Below are 27,752 nucleotides of genomic sequence, written 5' to 3' on the forward strand. Positions count from 1 at the left end.
GTTTGAAAATTTATGTAGAAATCTGCTATAAATTATTATCCGTTCTGAAAGCGGTTTTGTGTCTCATTTTGTTTTCTGGAAAGGTTTTTAAAAACTGCGCACTTTGACGGATTATTCGAAACAACGATTTGCGTTCTTCGCCATGACGATGAACGAATGTACGAACACAGTTGAAGAAATTGCTGGGCTTCGGAGGACCCGTGGTGTCACCGTTTTATGCTCGGGATCCGTGCAAGAAGACGCCGAACTTCAGTTCTTAATTTCCGGCCAAACTTCCGAATCGGGCCGATGTCCCTGTAACCACAGCTCGCCATTGCGGCGGCGAGTCCAGCTGCCCGATAAAGTCAACCCCGGCGACGACACCTCGTCAAGTTCCCTTCAATTAAGTTATTCCAGGAGCTTGGGCGAGGGATCAACGCTAAGTCGATCAATCCGTTTGAGATTATCGTCACTTTCACGACCGGTTCAATCACGTTCGCCGCTAACGAGCATAGGATTGCAATACCTGACGACAGTCCTCCTTCTATTAATAGCTTTTCCATGCTCCAAAGTTGTAGCAAGCCACTCCATTTACGCTAAAGTACCACTGACAAGAACCGACGGTAACATTTTGATGATTACTTTTTATATAGTAGATTGGGTGTATGTTTTTATATCGCTTCATTTGGTCATACAAAAATAATATTTACAGAGGTAAACAACCGTATTCTAATGACTCTAAAGAGGTATTGGTATTGATAGTTGTTAAAAATAGCCTAAAAAGTATGGAATAATATTTGCTTACGGTATCCATGGTACCCCACAGCAGTATACAGTATATATGAGAGTGTCAGTTATAAAGTTTATACAATGCATTCTGCCAAAGGCTGTCCGCTTTTGTTCTGGACCACCAGATGTTATTATAATTTGTTCTGCATTAACCCAATTCACGTGTTCCGCCTTTTAATTAGTGCGACACTTGCCAAAACGCATCTGTCTAGTTTAAAACGAAATCTGGCGAAAAGCAATACATTTTATATAGGTAAATACGTAAAGTACGTGTCTTTACCAGAACAGCTATTTACTACCATGCATGTAGCACAACAACAGAGAAATCATCGCATTCTAACACAATACTTTTATACCGCAGTTACTAACACTCATGAAGGATACCGGACGTTTTCCGGCCGTGGTCCTATCCATGCTTCCCCACACGCAAGGCCCAATGTCGGAGTACAGCCCAGCAGGTTGTCTACACGATCCTTCCACCGCTTGAGAAGCACCCCGCCTTTAGATTTCCAGAAGCTTAAAGTGATCAAACGCTGGGACGAATTTACCACCGATGTCCTTCTAGTTAGCGGGAGGTAAGAACCGGTTTATACTTGATCTATCCGGCTATTACCCTCTCAAACCTACAACAATTGGCCAGTGTTAAGGGTTAGACCGTGACGCTCGCTTTTGGGTGATATTACTGGACCGTTGCGGTTGCCTCTAATCCGTATTTACCCACGAAATCGAGCGAAGCAAAGTCTTTTATTTGATTCGATAGAACTCGGCGCGTTTTTGTGTTTCCGGTGTCCCAGTCAGGAGTTAAAAATGAAAATTAAAATCATTGTTTTGTCCCATTCAAAACCGGCGTTATTTCACCGGTCGATAAATGACGTCATTGCTTGTGAAGTGCACATCAATTTGGTGACTTGCAGAAAAGCACCTGGTCATTGTGTGTGTTGCTGCCAAAGTATGACGAAACTATGTCTGTCATCTGCCGCCTATAAAAACTCGAAGTTTGCTTCGCCACCTCGGTACAATAGAAAGCATTATCCATGTTTACGTTTGCTTTTAAAAACAAACACCTTTCGGTTGCTTTAGCGTAGAACATTACCCGACGAAAACACTTAAGACAACCGCAGCCGTGCCCGGCGTCAATTCGTTTCTGTTGTTGCGTAGAATGGACGTGAGACTCGTTAATGGTCAATTACAAAGCGGCATTCAGCACATAGCAAAGCTGGCCTGTGAACCAGAACTTTTTTCCCATGCCTCGTTTTCCCCTTTGGGGTTAGGGGCAGATGCTCCGTGCGTAGTAACTCGGGCATCTTGGAGACATTTTTCTCCTTCGTTCCGTCTGTCAGCGCAAAAACATCTAGAATGACGTTGTTTATGACGTCATAGTCCACTCGACAGAGATAAACGCGAAATAAAGTCGCGGTATTATTACGTAACCATCAACAGTGCTTGAGCAAAGCTTGCTGTTATGGGCGGTGGTCAAGTCGCGTCTTCTGTGATACCATAAAAACAACTATGACGTAACAGCGGAAGCTCTTAAAGGGCCTAAACACACCCCAAATGTACTTCACTTTAATCGATAGAGTGTGTTTTTCTAATTCCAACGACACTTTACTTGTTTTAATCGGTTCTGTATAACCAAAGATATTCCAGCTCAAACACCGTGAAATTCAAAAAACTGATTTGAAAGTTGCGTGGCGAAAAAAATTGAGAAGTGTACTACCCACGTGACAAACACGTAACAAAATTGTTGAAGCGTGGCCGCTCTCATTCAGAAAGGCGAGAGGCAGTGTTTTCAGCGAAAAACGAGAGAACAAACAAAAAGCAAAAAAGCACAAAAAAAACGCAGGTTTCGCTTTTACGAATGAATCAGTCACGTGACTAGTACGTTCCTACGTCACAATCACGGAGCTCGTAGTAAAAAAAAGATAGCGCTAGAGATCACTGTTTGAGGACGAATATCTCCGCCTATACTGGACCAATTTTAATAAGCAAAGTATTTTTGGAATCAATAAAACGGTCGCTTTATGAATTTACCATAAAAAATAAAAGTGACGTGGGGTGTGTTTAGGCCCTTTAACAGCGAAATCGGCCGTGATATTTAAATTCGAGATTTTATCTTTCAAAACGTGCAGCGACCGCTTGAATTTTGACCGAGCCAAGTTAATACTTAACTCCCCAATAGACCAATAGTCGTTTGGTTTTATGTTGAATACATTAACATAAGAACGCTCGGATATCTAGTTAATGATTTCTAACCACAAGCTACTAATATTCCTTATCGGTATCGTAGTTACAGTTGCGGGTATGCGTAGTACCGAACCGTTGCTACCTTGTGTGCCCTTTCTATACACAAGGGACACGATAGTGACTCCGTATATGGCCGAGGCTGCTTAATGTGGATTTTACTAATAATGTAACTTGATATCGGAGTTACCTTGGGTCGAAAACGGCGACTGTTTCGCGGATATGGCTTGCATTCAAGTCGCTTAACAGCTGAAGTATATCGCTATGGTGTGTCTAGTTTCTAACTCTACACTTCTGTGTCAATGCAAACTCATTTAAAGATTAAATTGACCGTTCTTTTATGAGCAATTTATGTTTTCTGTGCTGGTTTTAGCGCAGTAGGTCCCGCACCTGTATCTATTTTACTGCCCGCCTAAAATACGACCAAGGCATAAACTGGACGAAGGATTTGCAGGCTGTTTTATGGCAACCAAAGCCGGTTTATGTCGTTGACCTTTACAGCGTCTCACTAACTTTATCGTTGCTTGAGTCGGAAATTGTTTCGTTACAATAGAAACCAAAATCTCATTTCCAACTTAGCCATAAAACTTTCCCGTGTCGAATCGGGAAATTTGGATATTTCATTATTTAGCTTGTTAAACCTCGAAGGTCTATCAACAGTGGTCTTCCGTTAGCATTGTGACGTAGCCACCACCCACTGTGACGCCATATTGATCATACAATTGCATTACCACTCTTGCTTAATTAAAACGCTTCGTCCTTAATTGCCCCGAGCTCCTACTCGCGTGCCACCCACGGTGTGCCAACCGTCGTTGCTCAACGTCGAAAAGTTACGACTCCTTGCTAAAGTACCGGTCGCCACAATCTGCAGGTCTATTGAGACGAAACGATAACAGCACTTGTGCGTGGCATCGTTATCGGATTAGGAATCCCGCACTACATCTACAAGTGTCAGTTTTACGTCATGCGTCTAATTCCATACGTCAGTCGTCCCCTATACCACACCAATGCGTTAGACCTCCTCTAATACATTATATACCCCCTTACCACTAACATTCATAATTCGCCCTCTTATTTTTCATAAACCCAAATGCATAGCGCAATTTCATTTACCGGTTCGAATTCTTGGTTAAAGTACCCCTGGTTTAGACGGATTTGTGTATTCAACATGCACACAACACTTAACAGCGGCCGAATTCCTTAACAAAACAAGTATTCGTAAACATTCCATCGTATACAGTCATATAGTCAAACAGACGCGATCAAAATACTTGAGATACTTCTAATGCAAAGCTGGGGTAAATACCAACAAGTTCTGCTGTTTCGCCATCATGATCCTCAAATTGCAAGCTTTAATTCGTGGGTGGTTTGACTTTTTCAATCAAAGTTACATCCTAACGAAAATAACTACCTCGCTTAACCAATGTTCTGGCAATCGCCCAGATTGGCTCTAAGGCCTGTCACGTGAGGTTGTTTGACCAATCAATGTTTAGCGGAGTTTAGGAAGGCAAGGATTGGTGGTAATCGGCTTAACATGTACAAATACGAAGCCCTAATCCGCATAAGCTTAAGCGGCCTCATTAACCTTTTAATTAGGACCGCAGCATTAAAACATATGTTGGTGATTAAGGGGTTACCTATTCGTGGTTGGGGTTTGTTTCCCTTCCCATGAAAGCAGGTGTCGTAAGCGATCTTGTTTTGCTAATTGTTCGTAGCCAGCGATCAAGGGTATTAGATATCACTCGAATATTATGCACTGCCCGCAACCGCTAATGACATTCACCAGGGCTGCTAAGGCTTGTGTTTTTAGCGTTCTCTCGTGCTGTGGTTGACTGGTAGAATGGCGAGATAAAACGAGCTTTTGTGCGCGTAAGAAACCGCGTTTTTTCTTTGCACAATAGGCATATTATCGTCTGTTACTTTTAAAGTCATATTCCAATTATCTCTTCGCCGTTGTAGGTGCTATAAACAAGCAGGCCACAAATTACCGAAACTGTCCTAGGTTTAATGACGTTGTATTCCTTTAAAGTTGGTTTCTCGCCTCCGGTAAAGAGCAAACTTGAGCTGCACGTAGCCTGAGGTGTTTAATGCGAAGAAGAATTTTCACATTTCTGCAAACGTGGGGAATGTTGCCAAAACATGGCGTCTAATATCCGGTATCTTGTTTGCATCAGATTCGAACTTCGCGTTAATCTTGGCAAGTTACAGATCGCGGCATTCGCGCGGCCGATGATTTAAGCCACAAATGCGCACTTACAATCCATAACTGCCACTCCACACTATACCGCATGCAAAATAACGGATATTCATTTCCGATGACTGGAACGAAATGTAGCAAAGTAATACAAGTTTGATTTTGATTGACAGCAAATCAAATAAAAGTCGTCCGGAAGTTTTAGCCACCCGGCTTCCCACCAAACAGCCACTTAACACTTGTTTCCATATCAGTAAGACACTGCGGGCCACACATACCTTGCCACTCACTGTTGTATACATTGCCACACGCCTTGTAAGATACCCCTATTGCTTGTGTACAATACAGAGCAACTATAAGTGTCGCTCATACAGAACACCCGGATGTTATTCCACCATCGATAAAACGCAGACCATCTCCATTTAAACATGCCACACAATGTTTCACGATTGCCCCTATCGTATGCTACAATGTTTCTCCACATTGCCACAGTACATACAAAAGCAACAGTCCTCTATAGATATTAAGATACACAGACTTTCGCTTGATATTCTGGAGATATATCGCATATAACCCGATTGCTGTGTACGGTATTATATTGCGAATTCGGAAGTGCCTTTATATTCAGTTGTAAGCATTGATGTCATAGCAATAATATTTAGTCCAATGAATTGACACGTTATTTATAAAGCCAGGAACCCTAGACGTCACTACCGTTTCATTTTATTCATTCAATACATCATCGCGGCGACGCTAGGATAATCTTACTCATTCATACCGCATCAAATATATGGCATATATTTAGACAAGTTATCACGCTTGTAATCCAAAAAATAACACAACTGCCATGTGCTTTACGTCATGAATGGTCCAAACAATCCACACTTCTAGGTTTGCAAACAAAGGCAGAGTGTTCCCATCCAGTTGCCCGTGTGGTCTGTAATAAAACGCCACCGTCGTAACCTTGTTGACCAGTTGCAGCCACCCGTATCATTAAGCCTTCCTGTTGTGTTATTCTTGCCTTCAAGGTCGGCTGAAGTTCTTATAAGACAGTTTCAATTTAGTTATCAACGCATAATTTCCCACCAAAGGCGAAACATGTACAAGCATCATCAGTCATACCGACTTCCGACATCTAATCAAATCTATATTAAACCCAATGTTTGTGTTGTTTTCCTTAGTGGATTGGAACCACAACTATTAGCATTGTCAAGGGCTTAATCCGCAAAGGAAGTCTTTGTTTTAAACCACAAATGTCCGGCCTGTCGGTCCTTTTTGTCAAGCGTATCGGTCGTTTTCCTTTACACCAACTGTAACATGTACGGTTTAACTATAATGGTTAGACTGTTTCTTACTACATCCGGCAACGGGCGACAGGTGTGCTGTTTTGTAAGTTGTGTAAATGGTTTCCACTGTACAAAGAGATACATGAATTCAAAGTAAAAAAGAATTGGTAATTAGGAAGTAGTACCGTTTGGGATTTGCGAAAATCAATTTATTGATTGCTTTCCTACTGTTCACGTTGCATTGATCGCACTGTTGCAGTGTAAGAGCAAAGTATAGGTTACTGGGCTTTAGTTTTCTCCATTATGTGCTTAAACTAACATGTCTGGTCTCATGTATTCTTAAAGGCGTTATACCGTGGCTTAAAAGAGCGAAAAATCCGCATTTATGTTTGCAGTACCCCCTGTACTGTGGCACTCTTGCGTACAAAAATCTCTCGATTATAGGCTTATAGGCCTGCATGTCAGTTCAGTATAGAGTGCCTTTAAATACTTCATGACCCAATCATGCAACGTCCTTACTGACCTGTTGATAGAGCATTATCACGCAACAATAGGCTGTATGACGTCGATACTTTAAACCTTTAATCAGAATATTATAACTGATTACATCCGTTTTAGTAAATCATTTTTCCTAGAGAAATTTTATTTTTGTTTACGCTTTCTTTTTAGGCCTGTACATTGTATACGAAGCTATGAGCTAACTAGTCTCGTCTAATCGGCTCTGATAGGATTTTAATTTCCATTTTCAGTGATGATATAGCTATTATGTGTAATAAGATTATCTTAATACGGACGACTACTGTTTAAACAGGTTGTTTTGCGGTTAGGAACTTATAAAAGTTATTACGTAACGTCGCATGTTGTATGGATATACGTAAGTTACCGCAGTTAAACGTAACCTTTAGTGTGCAAACCCATATACCATAACTTCCGCTCGGAAATAGATACGGTGACATATGTACGGTCTAGCAAACCCATTTTACGCCGCAGTGACAATTTTGGTCCAATAATAACCTTGCAGACAAGGGGTCCTTTATAGCGACATTTCCTTTGTATAAAGTTTGGGGGCCGTGGCTTTTTGTGGGCGATCTTACTTAAATTCACTCAATTTTAAAAACAGTTGGTCCGTGCAGCAAAGAGTTCAAAGCGATCATTGAGCCGTTTAAAATAACCACTCGACCATTGCGAGAGTTTACTTGGCAAAGTCACCGTTTGAAGTTTTGCTTTTGCATTCTTAAGCTGGTGCATTCTTAAGAGCCAAGGTACTTTCTTTTAGCAAAACTCGTTTATCTCATTTCAGGATCACTGGCCTTGTGCAAGAAGATACGGGCCTAGTTATTAGTCAGCCTACCGGTCAACCCACCCTAAACTAAGCCGTAAGCGCTGCCGTTTTACGCGGGATGTTTTAAACGTATATCCGGTGGATTTATAGTTGGTTAAAACGAACAAATTACGTTTCGTTGCTGCTCTGTTGGTGGCATAAACGTACATGGTTTAAAATTGTTTTTATGTCCCTTAACCGACACGGGAAAAATGTTCATTGGCGAATGTTTGTATAATTTGTTTGTTGTTTCCTGTTGTCTGTTTTAAATTAGGTCAGGGTGGTACATGTTTTTATTGAATAAAGGATATTCAAAGAATTATATACCCGTATTCTTCGCGACTCTTTTCTCTCACCACAGCAATATATAAGCTGTTTTTACATTTTCTCATTAGAGATTGCACACGTTGGCGAAGATCATATCAAAGTAGTAAGCCTACAGCAAACGGGAGTTGATGTCTTGTAAAATTTGTTGTGAAAATCCTGTCAGGCTGACAGGTGTGCTCGTGCTGCTAGATTAGCAATGCCGTCACAGATCACAGCCTGAATTAACCGGAGTCTAATCAAGCGTGCCGCTTCTAAATGATTCGCATTGTGCTTTAACTACACCTCGGGTATGGTATTACTTGACAACATACTTTGCTCGTATCGCTCTTTTGGTTAACGCCATTATATAATGGTCTGATGGCAGCGCCCGGTTTTTGGTTGAGAGTTTTCCATCAAAATTGACGAGTGTTGGACTGTGTGCGTCACATAACGACCACTGGGTTTGCTCTGTCAACAAGTGTAGAAATATATCGTCTCAATGATTGGATTCAGCTTTAAAGTTTGAAAAACAATCACGGCCACGCCTAATACCAATTCAGCGCTGGCCTTTGAAGCGCCTGGTTTAAATCTTGAGGGTGAATCATGATGTACTTATTCTAAGCGAGCACTTTTCTACGGAATTCCCGATATTGTAAACGAAAAGCGATCAACGAACGGCTTATCACGAGTTTTGTTTGTTGCCCGCTCGGGTCTTTGGCTCTGGCCATCGTCACAATCTTTTGTGGAGAAGGGACACAACGATTAGTAATCGCCAGAAGATTATCATAATAGCCAGCGATAATTCGACTTCGCGCATGCCGTTAGCTCAATGTGCCTGACACATATTTACGTTGGTCGGGACTTTACAAGTGATCGGCAGATACCTTCTTTCGTTGACCCCGTTTTCGAAGTCCAAGGTACGAAACATAATATGAGATTAATTACACGATGCAGTATAACCAACCATGTGGTGATATAGTGTGTTTATACTGTCAACTTCAAGTGAATTGTCAAACCGACTGTATTGAAAACAAAGCGTGTACTGAAGCTGCATAGTTTTTCAGCGGGTTAAGGTGTACAGACTGGCCTAATAAGGCAAGATGCATTGATACTGGTCTATTATTAGTTCACAATAAGGTCCCGCGTTTGCTCGCCGCGTGAGTAGGCGACCCTGCAAAGCTCGGTAAATAAATAAGCAGGAATTTTCGTTCGTTTCCAACACACCCGCAGCCATGCGTGACGCCAGCAGCGGATTATTTACGTCACAATGCCATTTTCGCGCAGGTTTTTCCGCAGTTAAGTTGTAACGCAACTTTGCGGGTATACGTATACACGTTATGGCGTGATCTCTGCTCTATTCGAATCTCTACACCAAAACGACTTTTATCTCAAAAGCGGGTAAAAAAACCTACATTTTCCCCGCAATTTTATATCCAAGGCACGAGCCGTTTTTTCTGCATGTAATATCCAGGTGGTTACGTAACTTTCTATGTATAGCTTCCGTTCTATAATAGTTTACGTAACGTCACTTCGCACCACCGGGTCTCAAATAAAAATATGTGCGACCAGAAAGTGAATTTCTACCGTAGCACATCGGGTGAGTGTAAACATAAGACGCGTCGTCAAAATAAAGCAAGTTATTTTGCTTTAAAATGTCAGGACCACCTGTTCGGAACTTTCCTTTTTCGTCACTTTGTTTTGGGTCCAAAAAGCGGCCATTCACGATCCTGGTTCAATCATCGTTTCAACTCTAAACAAATTACGTAAAATCTAAAGTCCATTGCACACCTTATAAATCTCATACACTTGAAGTGTACACTCCCTACAATACGTCATTATTGTATCGATGTGTGAGTCAAAAAGCGGCGAGAGACAAACCCCTATTGTGAAATGGAGGTAAACAAATTACCGCGATTATCTGACATTATAGCGGATTTCTATGGATTCAAATCCATCAGAGAAGAGGCACTGTGATGTCATAGTGGCGAAAATAAACTGGAAAGTATAGCGTATGGTGATTGGTAGTGCGTGAGAGTTAGAGAGGCCACTCAAAAGGTAATTTAGTGTCTCACGACCACCGTTTCCGCTCCTTGCCCGCCGCCGGCCACTATAAGCCGCTGCTTTTGGACAACAAAGCCGGGTCCGCGTCATTGCTCTCTTGTCGATGCTAAGCGTGTTATAATTGTCACAACATCTTTCTAGACTCGCGGTCGACGAGTTTTAAATCAATGGTGGCTTAAGCTTGATAACTGCGTCATTAGTTCAAGCTTAGAGTGCGATGTTCGCCACGAAAAAGTCCTCAAGAGCGTAATTGCCAAATTAGACGCTTCCGTAAGGTATCCACAGTGCGCGGAAATTCCTTTACCGATCCTGTAGCGTTCATCTATCACTGCTGTATTGTTCAACCGTCCATGATCCCGATTCGTCCACTAATCGTTTCCGTCCTACCGCCCCAGGCAGATACCAACACGGTATACATACTGCTTGTCGATTAATTTCTATTATATTGCTGTTAACGCGTGTACCCGCTAATAGCGAGCTTGGCAACGAGCTCGTCCAGCCGGCAATTGCGGAACAGAAGGTACGATCTATTACACTTCAAACGAGCAAATGCACGTACCCTGTTCCGGATAATTAATCCCGTAACTGCTGGAACGTTGCAGAGCTTATACGAGCAAAAACCCTTCTTATTTCATTAGCATAGTTTACTACTGGACCACGTAGCTTGCAATGCGTTCTATTCAGCCTACAACATTGTTACGTATTACTGGAACCCTAGGCACGCCGTAATCCGTGTTTAAAAGACTTATTTTTAGGGCGTGTTGCGCTTCTGCAAGGAGCTAAAGGTAATAAAATATCCCACTTCGCCTGCTCGTTTTGGATCCAAAATTTGCTGCTGCTTTTCCCCATTTATCTTTCTATTGTTGGCACTTGAAAACGCTTCCTCTCTGCGTATCGAATGTCGGCACCACCACACTAGGGATAGCAAGAGACAACGGCGTTTTTTGGCATGCATTTTAAGCAGCTGAATCGTGTGCATTCCCCACACGCATAGAGTTTTAGATGCTCGTGTTTGTTCAGCTAATCCAGTCGTCCATGTGGCTAACTGTGTGGAGCATTTCTCCAAACACCGAAAGGTCATTTAGGCCGTGAAAATGCAGCTCATTCCTCACAGTGCTTAATCATTACCATACCTGATATCAGCCGCAGTCTTGTAATTAGACATACAGTGGGAGCGCCTGTCGCTTAAGCTTCCCGTATTTAAACAAAGTGGCGAATTAACAGAGCTCCGCTATATACACTCTGGAATCTCACTACCGTTATGTATTGGTGTAAGTTACAACAGGAATGTGTATACATTTCGCCTATCTTTCATAAATCGTTACAACACCCCTCACGACCGTGGTAATATTCCAATGGTTACAAGCTCGTTTATTTCTCGCAGCGGTCTTTCAAATTAACGAGACAGCTTCGTTCCGTAATCTTAATTATGTCTAGACTCTTGCTCTATGGACTTCACGTGCATGGGTCGCTGTGACGGGAATGTATAAGTTTTACAATGCATGTTATTATGCCCGGCGGTTCATATGCGCTTGTAGATGCTTATTAATTACAAGCTTGACCATCGTAAGCTCCGAATATTTGGATTTAAACCAGAAATAAACCGATCATTATTCATATAGAACAGAAATCGGTCTTCTTCGAAGAATAGAGATGGCTACGGAATGATAATAGCTTTTAAAGCTGAGTTTTAGTTGTCTTATTCACCTCATAATTGGCGGGCATCGTAAACATCTTTTGTGCTGAGTTCAGCTAAAAAAGTCCGTGTGTTACAATACCACCTATGTTAGTTTTCCGGCTGTCTGTTTATTTTTAAACTGGAATGAATAATTTCGTCTTCGGCTGGCGTATCATAACACTACGCGTTGTTCTCTGTCACAAAGACCGGTGCTATTTATAAAGACGTTTCTATTGCAACAAAACGAACCAGCGTCAATGTACTATGACAATAATAGAGGTACGGAGGCAGTGGAGCTGTTACGTACACTGCCTGCTTTTCAAGGCAGAAAGGCAAAGCATCTCAATCTGGTACGCGGTGTCGTTTGATGACTATCCATTATATAAACTAGAAAGCCGCATTGACCTATTGTTCAGTTTTGGATGATTGCCGGTGCCTTGCCTTCGGTTTTAGTTGCCTTTTGTCGCAAAACCTAATTAGGAGTGTTGCCGGCTTTTGCAGCTTTCCGGACGGATGTCTTCAATTGTGTCCTTTCGTGGCGGAAGTCTATGCACTTAGCCACGCGTGTGCTCACATAAACAAAGTTTCTATTCACTAGACGACCAGTAAACGTCAGCGCTGACCTACTAGTTGCCCGGTAGCGTAACCTGCACCACGAACGGTGTGAAATGGATAAGAGATACACGCTATCTTGTGTAAAATTGCAACATACGAATAATGCTTAGCATGTGTGTTGGGTTGAGCGAGCCTGAGGCAGGAATTCACAAACTTTAACTTCATTGTATTATCAACGGCACGCAAAACGTACTTGAACTGCAGGACGTTCTGTTTTTAGAAACTTATAAAAGTTAAATGATGTGTGTCTCTCTCATAAAGCTAGTATTCATTGCAACGGTGATGGAATTTTTGTGAAAGCTTTCGGCGGCGTATTCTGTCGACCCTCGTATTTGTGTTTCGCTTGAACCCCCTAGATCCATGGGTTTATGACGTATGAAAGCCATTGTTATCGCATAGTGCATGAGCGGTACTTGACCGCTTAGTTTGTTCAGCGAAGTTATTACGCCCCCGGAGTTCGGCAGTTCAACCCGCATTTACTATTAGCCCCATTTGCAAACTACTCGGCGGTTAAACACTCGGGTATTTTGGGAAAACGCATCATCGTTTACAAACTGCTGAATAACGCCGGGGGAAAGTACATGATGTTATTCATTTTAGCGGCTGATTTCTACTTTTAAAATGATTTCTACTTTTATGGCCCTCTTGCGCAATAAGGCCAGTAAATCACTCGCATGCATTATAGAACAACCCCATATGACTTAACCCCCCTTTGCGTAATTGGCACATAAATAATTCAACCTCTGTCCACAGCAACTACGTCTATATGATCAACGCTTCCCAAACATCAACATCGGGTGAGATCAGCTACCTTGAACGGCTCCAATGGACATCTAATCCCAACTCGAGCTCGACATGCATCGACGTCGGGAAACAGGAAGTAAGTCTCTCAAAATTTCCGGGATAACATTTAACTTAATTTTAGAGCAATTTGATATTATTTCAAACGAAAAATAGAACTTGGCCCAACGTGTTACACACTTCCTTGTTTCTTAATATAATGTTATAATGCTGCGTGCGTGATGTCCATCATGTGTGCTATGAATGAATGGATGAATGCGAATACGGATTGTCCGTTTCATACACCTTAAGTTACCGCACATGTAACTTTGTGGATAATACTATTATTGGATTTTTCATTAAGTAACTTATGCATGGTACACGTGCTTAACCGGGTCGTGTATTTAACAATTGTTTCCCCCCATATAGTACGAATGCAAGAACTTTATCCGTGTGGTCGAGCTTCGGCAAGACAATACTCTTTATGTGTGTGGCACAAACTCTTACGAACCAAAGTGCAGAATCTACACAGTAAGTCGAGACTCTTGTAGTGTAAACGTAGAACCGAAACTATGGGCCTCACTCACCCAACCTATTGCGTTAAATCAAACACACATTGTTTTGCATTCACGTTACCCTCCTTTACCAAAGGTTACGGGGTATTTAAAGTATACAGCTAAATAAACCATTCCCAACTTTACACGTATCAATCATTGTACGTTTAGAGCTAGACGAATTTATATTTCATGAAGTAAAATATCGGGTTACACTTGTTTAAATCAATCAATTTATTTTGCAGCGAGCACAGTTTGCTGCCGCTACACCACACAACTCCCCATACACCAGTGAAGAAATGTGTAACGAGCAATGCGGCTGCCCACAAAACCCAGTCACAACCAGTGTGGCTTTGTACACCAACACATGTAAGTAATTTCTTAATTTGAATAAATGTGAAACTTGTTTAAAAGTGAAACTTGTTTTATTCTTCTACCGCCGTGTTTGATTGCATAAAATGTGTGAATAAAAATGTAACTTATTATCCGTGCGTAGTGGGACAACTACACGAATGTTCTGTTTTATACACATGTCCGCTTACGAGTTACAACATATGTAACTTCTATCCTTATCCTCCTTTCTTCGTAACTTGGTTATCTACTAAGCAGTTGTAGTTGCTCGGAAAACGCTATGAAAATCCGCTCAACGGCTGTATGGGTTATAGACATCCGTAATCTCCGTTTGCATAACATTTAGTCACCCAGCAACGGTAGCCAAGCAGCTAGGATACTGGTTTGTAACTCGACCGCATACGAGTTGAGGGGTGCCAGAGTGTGTGTAATTATTACCGGACACGGTTAACTTGCGTGTGAACTCTTGCTTCTGTGGGAAAGGTTGTCACAGCTTGAGCATAACATGGGCGGTTACGTAATTATCTCCTTTAGACTTCGCCCGCTTGACAGCAATAGCAGATTTGTTTGTTGGCTAATAAAACAGATCTGAATTTCCCAAAAGGTTGCGTCTTTATTTCGGGCGTGGGTTTAAATGGATATTTCCTTTCGCAGCTCGCGGTTTCAAGATGTTCTCCGCTGCAGTGACTGACTTCATGGGCAAGCGTTCATACCTCGTACGAAGCGGCAACCCGTCGTTGAAGAGTGTACACAAGTGGCTGAATGGTGAGAAACTCTCCCGTTTTATTTACGTGACTCGCTCAATACGATTAGGTTAATAACACGATGTTGTTTACTCTTACAGACCCGTCCTTTGTCAAGCTAATTGAGTACGGCGAAAAGGTTTATCTCTTCTTTCGCGAAATCCCCACCAGCGTCGAGACGGGCGCTGATCATCTGGTAAGCAGATAAAGAACAATACGTGATAACGAACTTCACCACAACAACCCTAGGCTGCCGTTTTATTGCCCTTAACTGCGACTCGGCGGAAATTGGCCGCACAAACAACCACTGTTCAATTTCGCGCTGTTTTGTCGCTGCTGTTGTTTATGTCGCTACCGCATCGTTACGTCATACTCGATGACAAGCGGCTATAAACTGTAGGATCACATAATAACCGACGCCGTGACAAAGTGGTTAGCGCGCCATAAGCTTAAAAATGGTACAAGGTAGAATGCTGCTTCCTTTATAGACGTGTGTGTCCTTAAAAACAAACACCCCGAAATAATCACCTATTAAGTTACACACATTGTAACTTATAATCAGGGCGTATAAAAACGAAACACCCACGTTATAACGACTGTGGTTGCCTCGACACGCGAGGATAAATAAGTTGCATTCATTCATTGCCTTTTCCCCTAGACCACATGGTCAAGAGTCGCACAAGTATGTAAAGACGACATGGGCGGCACAACTGTACTTCGATACCAATGGACGACCTTCTTAAAGGCTCGACTGACATGTTCAACGCAAGGAACAACCAGCAGACAAGAAGTATTTCATTTCAACAATCTGACGTCAGTTTCTGACGTCACACGTATCACCGGTAGTGACGGAAGACCCACTGACGTCATCTTCGCAACTTTTACCACACCTTGGTAAGATAAACACCTCGAAAAATTTTGTGATACTGAATTGCTGGGCATTTCGTTTAAAAAAATGTGAGAGGCATTTTTATTATGTGGCCTGATCAATTAAAATTACAGATTCGTATATAAAATTTAAATATTTCGTGACAATTAATACCATCTTCCACTGTGACTTTACCAATATGGGCGATAAATTAGCGAATATTATGTTTGATATTCGAGAGTATAAACCTCTATATTAACCTCAAAATTCCATGGCAATTAACTCGAGTTACCTGCTGACCAAAGTAAGCGAGTAATTAACGTTTATTCTGTTTGATGATAGGGAGTGGAGTGACATCTCGATGTCAGCGGTTTGTGTTTATTCCATTCAAGATGATATCGCGAGGTTATTCGATGAAGGACATTTTATGGAGGAACAACAGCTAAGATCGAACCCTGACATGTAAGTATTATACCACTATGTTGCACAATTAAGACGTTCATTGATTGGAATAATCTGCTTAAAAACTAGATTTTTTGACGGGTTTCTCTTACAAAAATTAGTGCAACCTTAATAACCTGATTTTGCTCATTGGCAAAAATGTAAAAATGTCTTTTTTTGTCGTCTTACCCTGCGATATTCCCGCCTTATCTTTCCACACCCTATAAATAAGCACAATCTGAGCCCATCCTTTGAAAGCTTAAATACTTGAAATACACACGCCACTGTGAACCACCATTACACTGCAATGTTACAACTTGTAATTCGACAGGACCTCGCCCATGCAATCCGGCCGCAGAGTCCCCCCTCCCATTAACACTGTCATCAAGAAGATTCCATTACCCAAAGTAGATGAACCCGTTGCCAGACCAACTAGGTAAGCTACTTTAAAGATATCCAGTATTATAAAGATTCCTGTGCTTTATTTTATGTCCATGCTGCATTTCTGCACTCAAAGGGTTTACTTTAAAGTAATAGCACAAGCATTCGGTAGCCCTATGGAACTTTATGAAATTTTCGTATTGCTGTACGTTAGCACTTTGATTACCTTGCAGCGTATAGAACCCTAAATGCTAAATGCTAAATGCTTTTAAATACTTAACTCTACAGTCAAATACATAGCAACCATAATAAAAAGAGGGGACGTTTCTATTTCACTTCCCTGCAAAACCGATTTACGTACCCTAGTTAACACACCACTATACAATATCAGAAATAACATATTTCAAATTGCTCAGATGCAATGCTGGGGTATCAAACGAGGCTGAGTACTTTGCCAAGGCTCACCAGATCATGTACGAGTCTGTACAACCACGTTATGGCTTGCCCATCTTTGTTACAGAGTCAAAGTAAGTGATTTCCTGTAAAAACCGTCAAAAGTGACAAGTTCTGTATAACGTACAATAAAGGTTAAAAAAGCTAAGTTTTTTTTAACCTTTAATATAACACTGATATAAAACTTATCAGCTGCGTAAAGCCTTATTTGTCAGTACATCGTATACCCTTTTGATGTTAATTCTGTATATTTTCTTAGCGTAAGATTGACGCAAATCGCTTTGGACGAGAATGCCGGTAGCAGTGAGACAATGATGTTGTATGCTGGGACAGAAGATGGGAAAATGCTTCGAATTCGACCACGACTTGCAACTACTGAGGTCGGTATATCAAAGCAACAACAATTTAACATAATTGAAAAGTTGTTAAACTCGTTTCGGCGGCAAACGCTTGGTTGTTGAACCCCACTACGTAATCAAAACCTAGTTAGACTGTTTACAGAACAAAGAAGCGTTTTATCTATCATCGCATCTGGATGCTTAGCAATAATTTACCTTAACGTAATTTTTAAATTTCAGGGCCCGAAATCTGTCCTGATTGAAGAGATGAATGTAGCCGACCAGTCGACATGCGCCAGTACAACTTCATGTGGTGTTAGAGCATTACATATTTCCCATCCTGAATTACCGGCGAATGTCTCACCAGACCTGGACGCGAACCCGAAACCCTCTGCCTTCATTGCCTTCACCGACAAAATGATACAAGTTCCGCTTACGAAGTGCGACCGCTATCCCAATGCCGCGTAAGTATAGGTCCTCATACGCCAGTGTTTTCTGTTTTAAGGTACCAACCACCCACTATACAACTGTTAAACATAAATATATAGGTTGGGGCAAGACGGTATAAAAACGTTTCCTAACGACGTAAAGAGCGTTGTTAATTGTTAGAAATAAAATTAGAAAATATTGGATATTATGTGATAACGGTATCTATCGTATCACACATTGCTTTGGGTATGCTGTTTTGAGTATACCCCTCTCTACCACCGGCCACCGCTATAACAGCTTTTGTTTCTTCAGGTGTTGTAACTTCGATCCAGAGTGCGGATGGATTCGTAGCAAGTGTGAATCCAGAGACTCCCAAAACTCGTAAGTCAAATAGAGCAAACCATCCATATACCGTGATATCGTGAGCATGTCGTAAATTACGAAACTTCGTGGTGGTATCTCCGTATTAAGCTTGCCGCCCATGATCGTAAAAGTGATGAAAACTTACATAATATAATGGCATTTAGGATATTTATAGGCGTACCAGCACCTAATTATTTCCCATGTTTTTGTAGCATGGAAGTATTCTCTATAACTTTCAAAATAGGCTTTAAATAAGGTTTACAGCAGCAGCCACTAATTATGTAAATATGAAATATACGAAGTACAAGTCATACTATTTCAATTCAAGATATAGCTTTACAACAGCACAATTAGATGTAACTGTTTGCCAACAGTTCTTGGTATCTAAACTTCTCTTTAACACAGGAATGTACTCCCTCGAATCTCTGATCAGATACCTTCGAATTGCCAAAAGCAGCCTGTAGTCGGTACGTTTGTATCTCCTATTTCGTATAAAGCAGCTCCTTATCTTAACCGGTCTCAGATTAAATCTCTGATTAGTAACTGTATGTGCATGCTCCATTGCTCGGCCATTATAACTTGATATAGAAGTCTGATAGCTTATTGGTATGTGGTATTAAATATAGTGCAGCTTTAACACAACAGTGCATGTATTGAGTCCTGGCCATCCTTTCAACACAACAGTTCTAATTCACGGTCAAATATATCAAGAACAAGTTTCATTCATCATGGTATACAAGCATGTACGACACGCATGTCTCTTTTTATTCATATAACTGCATGATAACTTCACACACAGTTTTCTTCGCTTTCGGTGCCGAATGTGGTGTTTAATCGTTTAACCACAGCAACTAAAAACAGAGCAAATCAAATAACTTCGACCCAAAAATTGTGGCGCAAACTTATGCACGGGCTTTTCAATCATACTCCCAATTATCGTAACTTTAAAACGTCTACCCAAAACTTAACGTTATTTGTTCATTATAGCTCTAAAGCGCGTTACATGGATACGCAGAACGAATCGCCAAAACGCTCAAACCGCCGTCATTTTCATTTAGCGGCGGCATGACGCGGTCAAAGCTGTAGTTCAATAGACAACGTTAAAGTTAGGCATGAAATACTACAAGGAATTATAGGCCATGTCATATCACGTTAGGTCTCTTCCAACCACGCTATGCGAGTCTTCTCACTGCCTGCTCTGCCTCAAACCGGTGCCATCTCCTTAACCCCAAGCACCAGGTATGCGCTAACCAACTACTAACTCAACCTTAGGCCTACATGGCGAAACTGAGCAAATACACAGGGGCTACAACAAGCATCGGTAACCGCCTGCAAAATGCATTAAAATGAAAACCCGTTATGTAACGTTGACGGTCAAGGTGCATTTGCTCGGTTTCTCTTTACAGTTAGAAAACAGCCAAATGAACAAAATTGAGGAAACAGCCATCTGCAGGTTGAGTAGTTGGTATACCTATCTTAGTTGAGTTCTAAATAGCGTTAGATATTATTGCATGAGTTTGGATTTTACCCTCTTGGTGTGACGGTGGTTGGAGATAAATAAGGAATACCCAGAGAATACCAAAGTGAAGGACATAACAGGAATTTAAATAGAAAGGAAGGTACAGACAGCGAAACATGAGTGTATTATCAATGGTGTGCAAAAGGTGGTTTTAAAAATTGGGGTGAGGTTTGCATGCCTGAGCATAAGCCTTAGTTTTACTAATCAATTTTTTCTGTAATTTTCCATAAGTTTTGATAATTTGTCACACAACGATTACTTACTAAGCCAACAACCTTCAAGTCTTATATTTTATTGCAGAACCCTGTAACGAATCTACAATGAACCCAGCCCTCATTGCCGCAATCTGTAACTGCAACAGATCCGTAACAGGAAGGCAACGACATGGCTGCAGAAACCATAATCATCGGAATACAATAAACGACCAACCTATAAGATGTAGACATAATACTCGACCATCATCACGATCCCCTGTGGTGTCAAAGACGGGAGACCATAACGAGTTGAACCAATTCTTTGTGGATAGAGTTCTTCCAACAGTCGGGGATAACTTTCGCGACACGTTAAACTCGTTGCAACACAACCAAAAGGTAGCATTACTTAACCAACTTCAAGAGGCCTTAACAATGACAACGAAACTTGTGCTACGGAACCACAGACAAGAGTATTGTCTTCCATCTCCAGCAGTTAACAGTCTCACCCACACATATCCTCTTCTACTGCGTGAAATTGAGCTTTGGCACAGCATCGCGTACAAGAAAATGACAAAGGAAGGTATACCAAAGGTGTGTTGGTCTGGTCGACCTAAGAAAAACTGCAACGCAAGGATTAGTTTCAGCGTCCCGCTTGCCCCAACATTGTGGGAACCTCTAACGGCGCTAATGACCAACTTTAGTGCTCAATGCGATCCCGTTACACCGGTTGCTACTCCCGATACACCAACGACTGGATGCGCACCTGTTCCCGGTGTAGATTCATGCAAGAATGCGATTGGATCAAACAGTCCTCACTGTCTACCAAAGCAATGCAAATTTAGTCGCTACGCTATCGACGTAAAAGCTTTCTTTCGCCATGCAAACGACAGTCGTAATTTTCTGACGGACGGATATCAGCCGCTATGGAAACCAGTGAATGTAACAGTGTCAAACTACCAAGCAGTGAGACGACATTTGGAAGTTGATGTCAGTGATACAAACGACTTTTACATCCAGTATTCCCCAGTTGCTGAGAAAGTAAAAATCATGTTTCATTACATTCCAGCTCTTCATTGTAACCCTAGCGATCCAGATTGCACGGGAAACCTAAAAGTTTGCAATGCGGGAGTGGAAAGAACTTTGGCATCATGGTTTAACGTCCTCATGAAACAGTTAAGACCTTCTGACAGGCCTTGCTCAGCTCAGATTCAAGCAGCTGGAACTCTCAGAGGATCTCAAGCTCAGTATAGAGACCGCAGATCATTTAACAATGAAGTAAAAACCTCAATTCCACAAAGATGCAAATACATTAAGAAAAAAGTGGCCAAAATATCCACCAAGTTATGGTCCCAGATTGGAAAAAGAGCTCGAAAAAGAGGTGGAGACTATGATGATATTGCTTCAAGAAGAATAGCCTTCTATGACATAGAAGAGGTTAAAAGGTTCTTTGACAACGACTGCTCATTTGAAGAGCGTTCTCACCAGCACCAAACTATGAGTACACAGAAAAGGCGGAATCGTATTAATGTAAAAGTAGGATTAGTAGTTTCAGCGGATATGCCCTTCATAATTGAGCGGCAGCCGGGAAACAGGAAATCAAAAAAGGTGAAGCTGAGATTTTTCACCCGAATTCTTCCCTCCACTGAGGGAACTTCTCGCTCTTCTTAGAGAAATCACTATCTTGCTTCATTTACATCACTGATGTCTATACCAACCTTGTTCTTGTGACAGATTCTACTAACTCTCATGTTTCTTTTATTTGTATTCAATTTTTCTATTGTTTAATTTATTTTTCACCGCTGTTAACTTGACTGCTAAGTTCCATTGCTTTATTTTCGACAGTGTTCTGTTGACATGCTATGGTAAAACATAAGCTGTACAGGACAACTGTCTTGGCACTGTGACTAACTTGTACTTTTGCATTTTAATTCCTTTGCTAACTTTACTGGGAGTAACATGAAAAGACTAGCAGTACCTTTCGTTACACCAAAACAGTATTCATAAAGTTACGGTCTTTATGAAGCAATTCTACCTCTCTTTTTCAGTCTTTTTCACCAAAAAATTATCTGAGACAAGACCTGTTTTAAGTGCTTTATCTCCTGTAGACCTAAACAGATATTTCTACATACACCAAGTAAACTGCAGTATATATATTTGTTGCTCATCTTGCTTATTGCAGCTAAATGTGTTTAACACAATAGAGATCCCATTTAAACCCTTTTGGGCAAAGGCAAGGTGGATTATTTTGCCAGTATTTTCTTATTTTTTCCAACTTGCCAAGAATTTATTCGTTACCTCCAATTTTGATGCAGCGCCTTTTTATAATACTTATGCCTGTTCCTTGCTTGTACTGAAAATAAATGTATTACACAAACAAGCATAAAATTATATCACCATTTAACAAAACTACATCATAAATACGATCAAAATTCTTCCTTACACCCATAGTGCCCCTTTCATAGCAGTCAGTTTTTCAGTGCATTGTTATTTACGTATCACAGCGTTTTCACATATACGTCGTCTTTTTGTATCTTTTCTCAGCTTTATTTAACTCTGTTATTGCCTCGTAAAACCGTCAAGTATTTCATGTCATTTTTCATTCATTGATCCGTTATTGCGCTTCCATTTGTCCACTTCATTTTAAATAAAACAAAATTATCAAACAAATGTATTTTTACTTTTCCGAAAATCAATTTTATGAGCTTAACTAATACAGATCCCGGGGTAAAGGTTTACATAGTAACTCATATAGAATGGATTAGAGTATAAGAAATCATAGTTTGTGATAGTTTGGTTGCCAACACTTTGTCGCAACAGCATTTCATGTTGTAACATTACGTTTCTTCATGCCTGCTAAAATATCGATCCACAAACCACTAAACCACACACTTCAGCATATAACCCACATAAACAATTGTTGAAACACGTCATGCAAACCAAAGTTGTTTTAAAGCTGCACAGTAAGTGAGCCGATAAATCAAAACATGTTTTAACAATCTCCAGTTAAAGGAAATCCTTCCAAGACTTCAACTTCCATTTCCCCCAAACCTCCTAGTAAGTAAATCGTTAAAATTTAAACCAATCCACATTTTCAATTTATCACATTTAATTTTATGTAACGTTCTATACGCCAGTATAAAAATGGCACTAATAATTGTTCGGTTATTTTAGTTTTACGAAGTACCACCATGAAACTTGTTCTTGCAAATCACGGTGAGCAAAACAAGATGTTTTAAACACAACACACTTGCAGTGGCTTTTCATGACATTAAATCACTGTAACACAATTCAAGATTTCATGCACTTTTTGTTTAAAACTACTTACATGCAAGGATGAATTAGTAAAACAACGTCTTCTAAAATAAAAATTAATTTAGACAACAATGCAACCAAACTCGGTGCAATCTGGCTCTAAATTCACTTCAAACGAAATACCTAGGTCTTAGCTGAATGCAGCTGTGACATCATGTAATTACAAACACCAACAAGCTAGAACAACTAAGCCTTCGATACCAGCAACTTTTACCTTACGTATTAAAAAATATATTTATCTTGGCAATCACAAAAATACATTTCCTTTTGCTAAAACTTTAATTCCATTTGCTGCAGTTTTGCTTGCAGTGATATTAACTTGCTTAATTTTAACCACAATGCTGCTACACTTATAGCTTATGCATGCTTATAGGATTGCTATAATTTGTATTTGATTTATTTGTAGTATAAACAAAGTTGTAAGTGTTTTTAACAACTGTTGTTTTTCCTTTTCATGTTTCCATTTTTACCTTTGTATGTAATGCAATAAAAGAGACAGATAAAAATTATTAGTATCTGAGTTGTTGCAACAAAGACTTTCTGTTATTAGGTGACACTGAACAGGAAATATCAACTGCTGGATCAAATAACTTCTTCATAGCTGGAGTAATTGGATTCTTGCTTGGAATTATTGTTATGCTGTTGTCTTGGTGTGGGTATACACGCTTCCGAAAAAGCCATAGAAGACACAAGTAAGTATTATATATATATATTGTATTTGTATGTATTATATTTATCTTATTCATAATTTTAAAATTTTTTTCTTTGCTTTCTAATGGAGAGCTCCGAACAGTGCAGCTGAGTGGTTGTAACAAGACATCAAAAAAAACAATTTAATTTCTGCACTTTTAGTTGTATTGTTTGAAAAATAACTAAACTTCCGTATTTTTGTGTGCACTCTTGTCCTTGTTTGCAATGTTGTATTCATGCAATAAAAGACAGCATTGAAATCTTGTATTACCATTTTGCATGTCATGTAATGTGCTTTGAGTGCATGGTATCACTGTGTTATATCATTCCAGCATTTCAAGCGTAAAAGCAAACTTCGACACTGCAGCAGAGAGGCAAGAGAATCTATCAGAACAAGCAAGAGATGATAACTATTTTGATTTATCATCAAGCAGGGTAAATGTTGTGCTGTAGGCCTCTGTCCATCATTACACCGTGTTATATTTGGCTAAATTCACCAGCAAGGCTTGCTTTTGTTACATAGATATATTTCCCTAACAGTATTACATTTTTTAAACTTTTCTTTAAAAAAATGTACAGGATAATACAACACGTAGACCCACAAGTTTAGGCCAAGGAATGCAGAATGACACATCAAGTTACGCACCTCTCACACCTTGCAGCATGGAAGGTAAACTGCTTTATATAGTTAACCTGTACATCAAATATAACATAGGACACAAAGTTCTTATTTATATAAGGTCTTTGATGTTAAATTAGTATTTTGGCCAGTTTTGGCTCATTCCTCCAACACTCACACTGCTTTCCTTTGTCTGAATGGAAATCTTTCCATGTGGCCTGGTGTGTTCTATTTGACCCACAGCTTTGCAGTAAAACATAAGGCAATAGGAAAGGAAGTTAACCCTTTTTTTAATTCAGGAGACAAAGAATTTGCGAATAAACCCAAGGATGTCAATGTTAGAACTTCTCCAGTGAGGTATGTACCAGACTCCCAAGGAGTAATTACTATACCTTCATTTAGTTAAACTGCACACAAAACTGTAAAGCATCATCGTAACACAGCACTCTGTTGGACCCATCCATGTAATACACATTTATAGAGGATAAAGCAAGTTAAATTTATTCATTCATTTAATCACACATATTCATTCCTAGGGTAAACTTCTATGTGAATATTAAAAGCCTATTATTAACTTAAAGAGGTAATGGGTTCAAGCCTCGTCACTTGCGCTACCATTGTATGCGTATGTTTTCCAACACACATAAAAAATGAATAAAAATTCCCCCCACAAATAATCACCCACAAAGTAACGTACTTGCTAACTCGTAAGCTGGCATGAGGTGTATAAAACACAACATCCGTGTTATAACAACTGTTGTTTTCTGGCCACACGAGGATAAAGCAAGTTTCATTCATTCATCACTGTAAGACACATATTTTTTGTATCATTTATCATTTGGATTTTTACCATTGTTTCTTCCAGAGTTTCAGAAGAGTCTGAAACAAAGCAACCTCTTTTAAACGAGACACAAGAGACAGATCTTCTTGATGAAATTGACCAGAGATTACAAACAGGTAACCTTAACCAATGTTTTTCATATTGGACATTTACTATTAGATGTTGAAGCCTAACATGAACCATGTACATCTAAGATCAAATATATATAAATATCACCCATTGTAACTGATGGTCTGCCCGAATCATACAAGTGTTCAATTATACAAAGGTACAAGCATAACTGTACCTGTAAGAATTATGTGATAAAAGCAATGAGAAGACCAAATGCCAAGAAACAAATCGGAAATGGGTTCCACATTAAAAATAAAACAAATTAACTAGTGTAATAATGGCTTGCATATACCCCATACTTTCCTCTGCTTTACAATATTGCAACCTAAACATATCTCTCAATCCAGGTGAAAAAGAAGTCCCAGAGAAGCAAGAGCACCTTAAACCAGGTATGCAACATATTACAATCAACACCAACCAAATATATATAGGGCCTACACTCTACATTTACCATATGACTTTACTTCATAAAACAAATTAACATAGTTTTTTAACTCCAGTACAATGGCAAGATCAAATTAATAAAGCAATGAAAAGAATAAGTCCATCTTGTAAAATCCAATATTGAATGTAAAAGATTACATGTCTATGAGCAAATATTGAACTCTATTTTTACCTTATTAAATTTAATATTATGATTTAAAACGATATGTTTTATCCAGATGAAGCATTCCTTGACCTACCAGAGCCACCTCAGCCCCCAAGTTTACCACCCAAAAAATCGAGTATGAATAAACCTCCACGCCCCGCCCTTCCAGCAGTCACAGCTGCCAAAATGTCAAGACCCAACAACAACAACAACAGCAACAACAACGATGATCTCCCACTACCCCCTTTATCTGTCCTCCTGAAAACCCCAGAAAAGAAGACCCATGATGTTGGAGCAAGAGAAGTTACAGTGGAGATCAACCCAACACCGACGGTGGCTACTCCACCTATAAAACCTCCGCCGCCAAAACCGAAGCTCGGTTTAAGGAAACACCAGACGTTTTCCGCGCCACACGGGCAGAAGGTAAAGCCTCCAGTTCCGCCGAAATCCAGCTCTATCGGCCGCGCTGCATCAATGAGAGCTCCGCCAGTGCGAACGTCCTCTCTTCGCATCCCTTCGAGTGATCTAACTGCACCACTTCCGCCGCCTCCAGAATTCCCGCCGACAACGGTTGCAAACACAAGAGAGCGGATCCCATCTTACAAACACAACGCTTCGAGACCGAAATCCCGTGGACTTGTGCCCGTTAACCCACCTGTTCTCCCAGACACATTTGAAAACAAATAAATTATAACTTTAGGAACATATATACTAATGCGCTAATAATTCGCGTAAATATGCAACTTTTCGCATAGACATGGTAATAACTGCGGTAAATAATCATAACTTTCGTTATTAGTTCAAGTTTTTATATTTGTTCTATTTCATGGTCCGTTTCATTATTTTATGGTACATTGGTAGATGTCACTATTTATTGTACCTGTCATTTATGTATAGTTATTTATAAGCCGCCATGGTACTTTCTTCGTTTTATATTTATAGTTACTAACAAGTATCTACAAATAACAGCCATTATCTGCAAATAACAGCCAGCTATTGGCCAACATTCCATACCTAGAATAGATTAAATTCGCAACCGCTAACAACCATAATCTTATTTAACCGTCACTGTATTTCGACCAGTATATTAATAAAGTATTTGGTAAAATTTAGGCCTATAATTATTACAAAACTGCCAGTTTGTATGTATAGTTAATTTAAAAGGCCGGTAACTATTATGTTGCAGTAACTAATATGCGAGACGGCTATTGCTTGCAGGTATACATAGCAATTATTACTTTTGCTTTTATTGGATTCTGATGTTAATTTTAAATCCGTAGCTTCCGCATGCCGTTTAAATTTGTAATGTTTCTTTTCGTTCCAAATAAAATCATTAAAATTATTCAATTGGTTATGAATTCGTAGCCAATAAAGCGAGCAGAATATGACGTAACAACGAGGATTATACAGTAGTGTGGGGGAAGATAGGACACCTATTAACTCGATTTTCTTGACCCATTTAGTAGTAAACAAAGAACATTTAAATAATTATGAAACTATATCCTCACGACCCCGATACACCGTTTTTAATTGTTTAAAACACGATCAGGATATTTTGATAGTATGTGCTAAAGGTGTCTTCCCCCACCCTACTATATACCTTCAATAATAAGAACGCACGTGTATAGCCTATACATGGTGTAGAATAAAAGACAGACAGGTGAGGCAAACGACTATATATACAATAAGAGTAAGTTAAAATGTTG

The 27,752-nt window shown here is 40.1% G+C and overlaps 1 protein-coding gene across 4 annotated transcripts; it reads left to right on the plus strand.

The window, feature by feature from the left end:
* Positions 1–27,388, plus strand: LOC100176831 (semaphorin-6D-like). Of its 4 annotated transcripts, XM_018813803.2 has the most exons (24): positions 1–602; positions 1,130–1,343; positions 13,224–13,350; positions 13,680–13,781; positions 14,050–14,173; positions 14,810–14,920; positions 15,000–15,094; positions 15,557–15,792; positions 16,109–16,228; positions 16,539–16,643; positions 17,005–17,115; positions 17,301–17,421; positions 17,620–17,843; positions 18,121–18,189; positions 18,577–18,638; positions 22,888–22,938; positions 23,056–23,097; positions 23,747–23,888; positions 24,219–24,321; positions 24,466–24,556; positions 24,805–24,862; positions 25,371–25,462; positions 25,805–25,846; positions 26,120–27,388. In XM_018813803.2, the coding sequence occupies exons 1-24, from the start codon at positions 143–145 to the stop codon at positions 26,731–26,733; spliced, it is 3,516 nt and encodes a 1,171-aa protein (XP_018669348.1). In that variant the 5' UTR covers positions 1–142; the 3' UTR covers positions 26,734–27,388. The 4 variants fall into 4 exon arrangements, with proteins under 4 accessions (XP_018669348.1, XP_018669349.1, XP_009859861.2 ...); XM_018813804.2 differs by lacking the exon at positions 23,056–23,097; XM_009861559.3 differs by lacking the exons at positions 22,888–22,938; positions 23,056–23,097.
* Positions 27,389–27,752: the final 364 nt, after the last annotated feature.

Source organism: Ciona intestinalis, chromosome 10 (assembly GCF_000224145.3).
Source record: "Ciona intestinalis chromosome 10, KH, whole genome shotgun sequence".
NCBI lineage: Eukaryota > Metazoa > Chordata > Ascidiacea > Phlebobranchia > Cionidae > Ciona > Ciona intestinalis.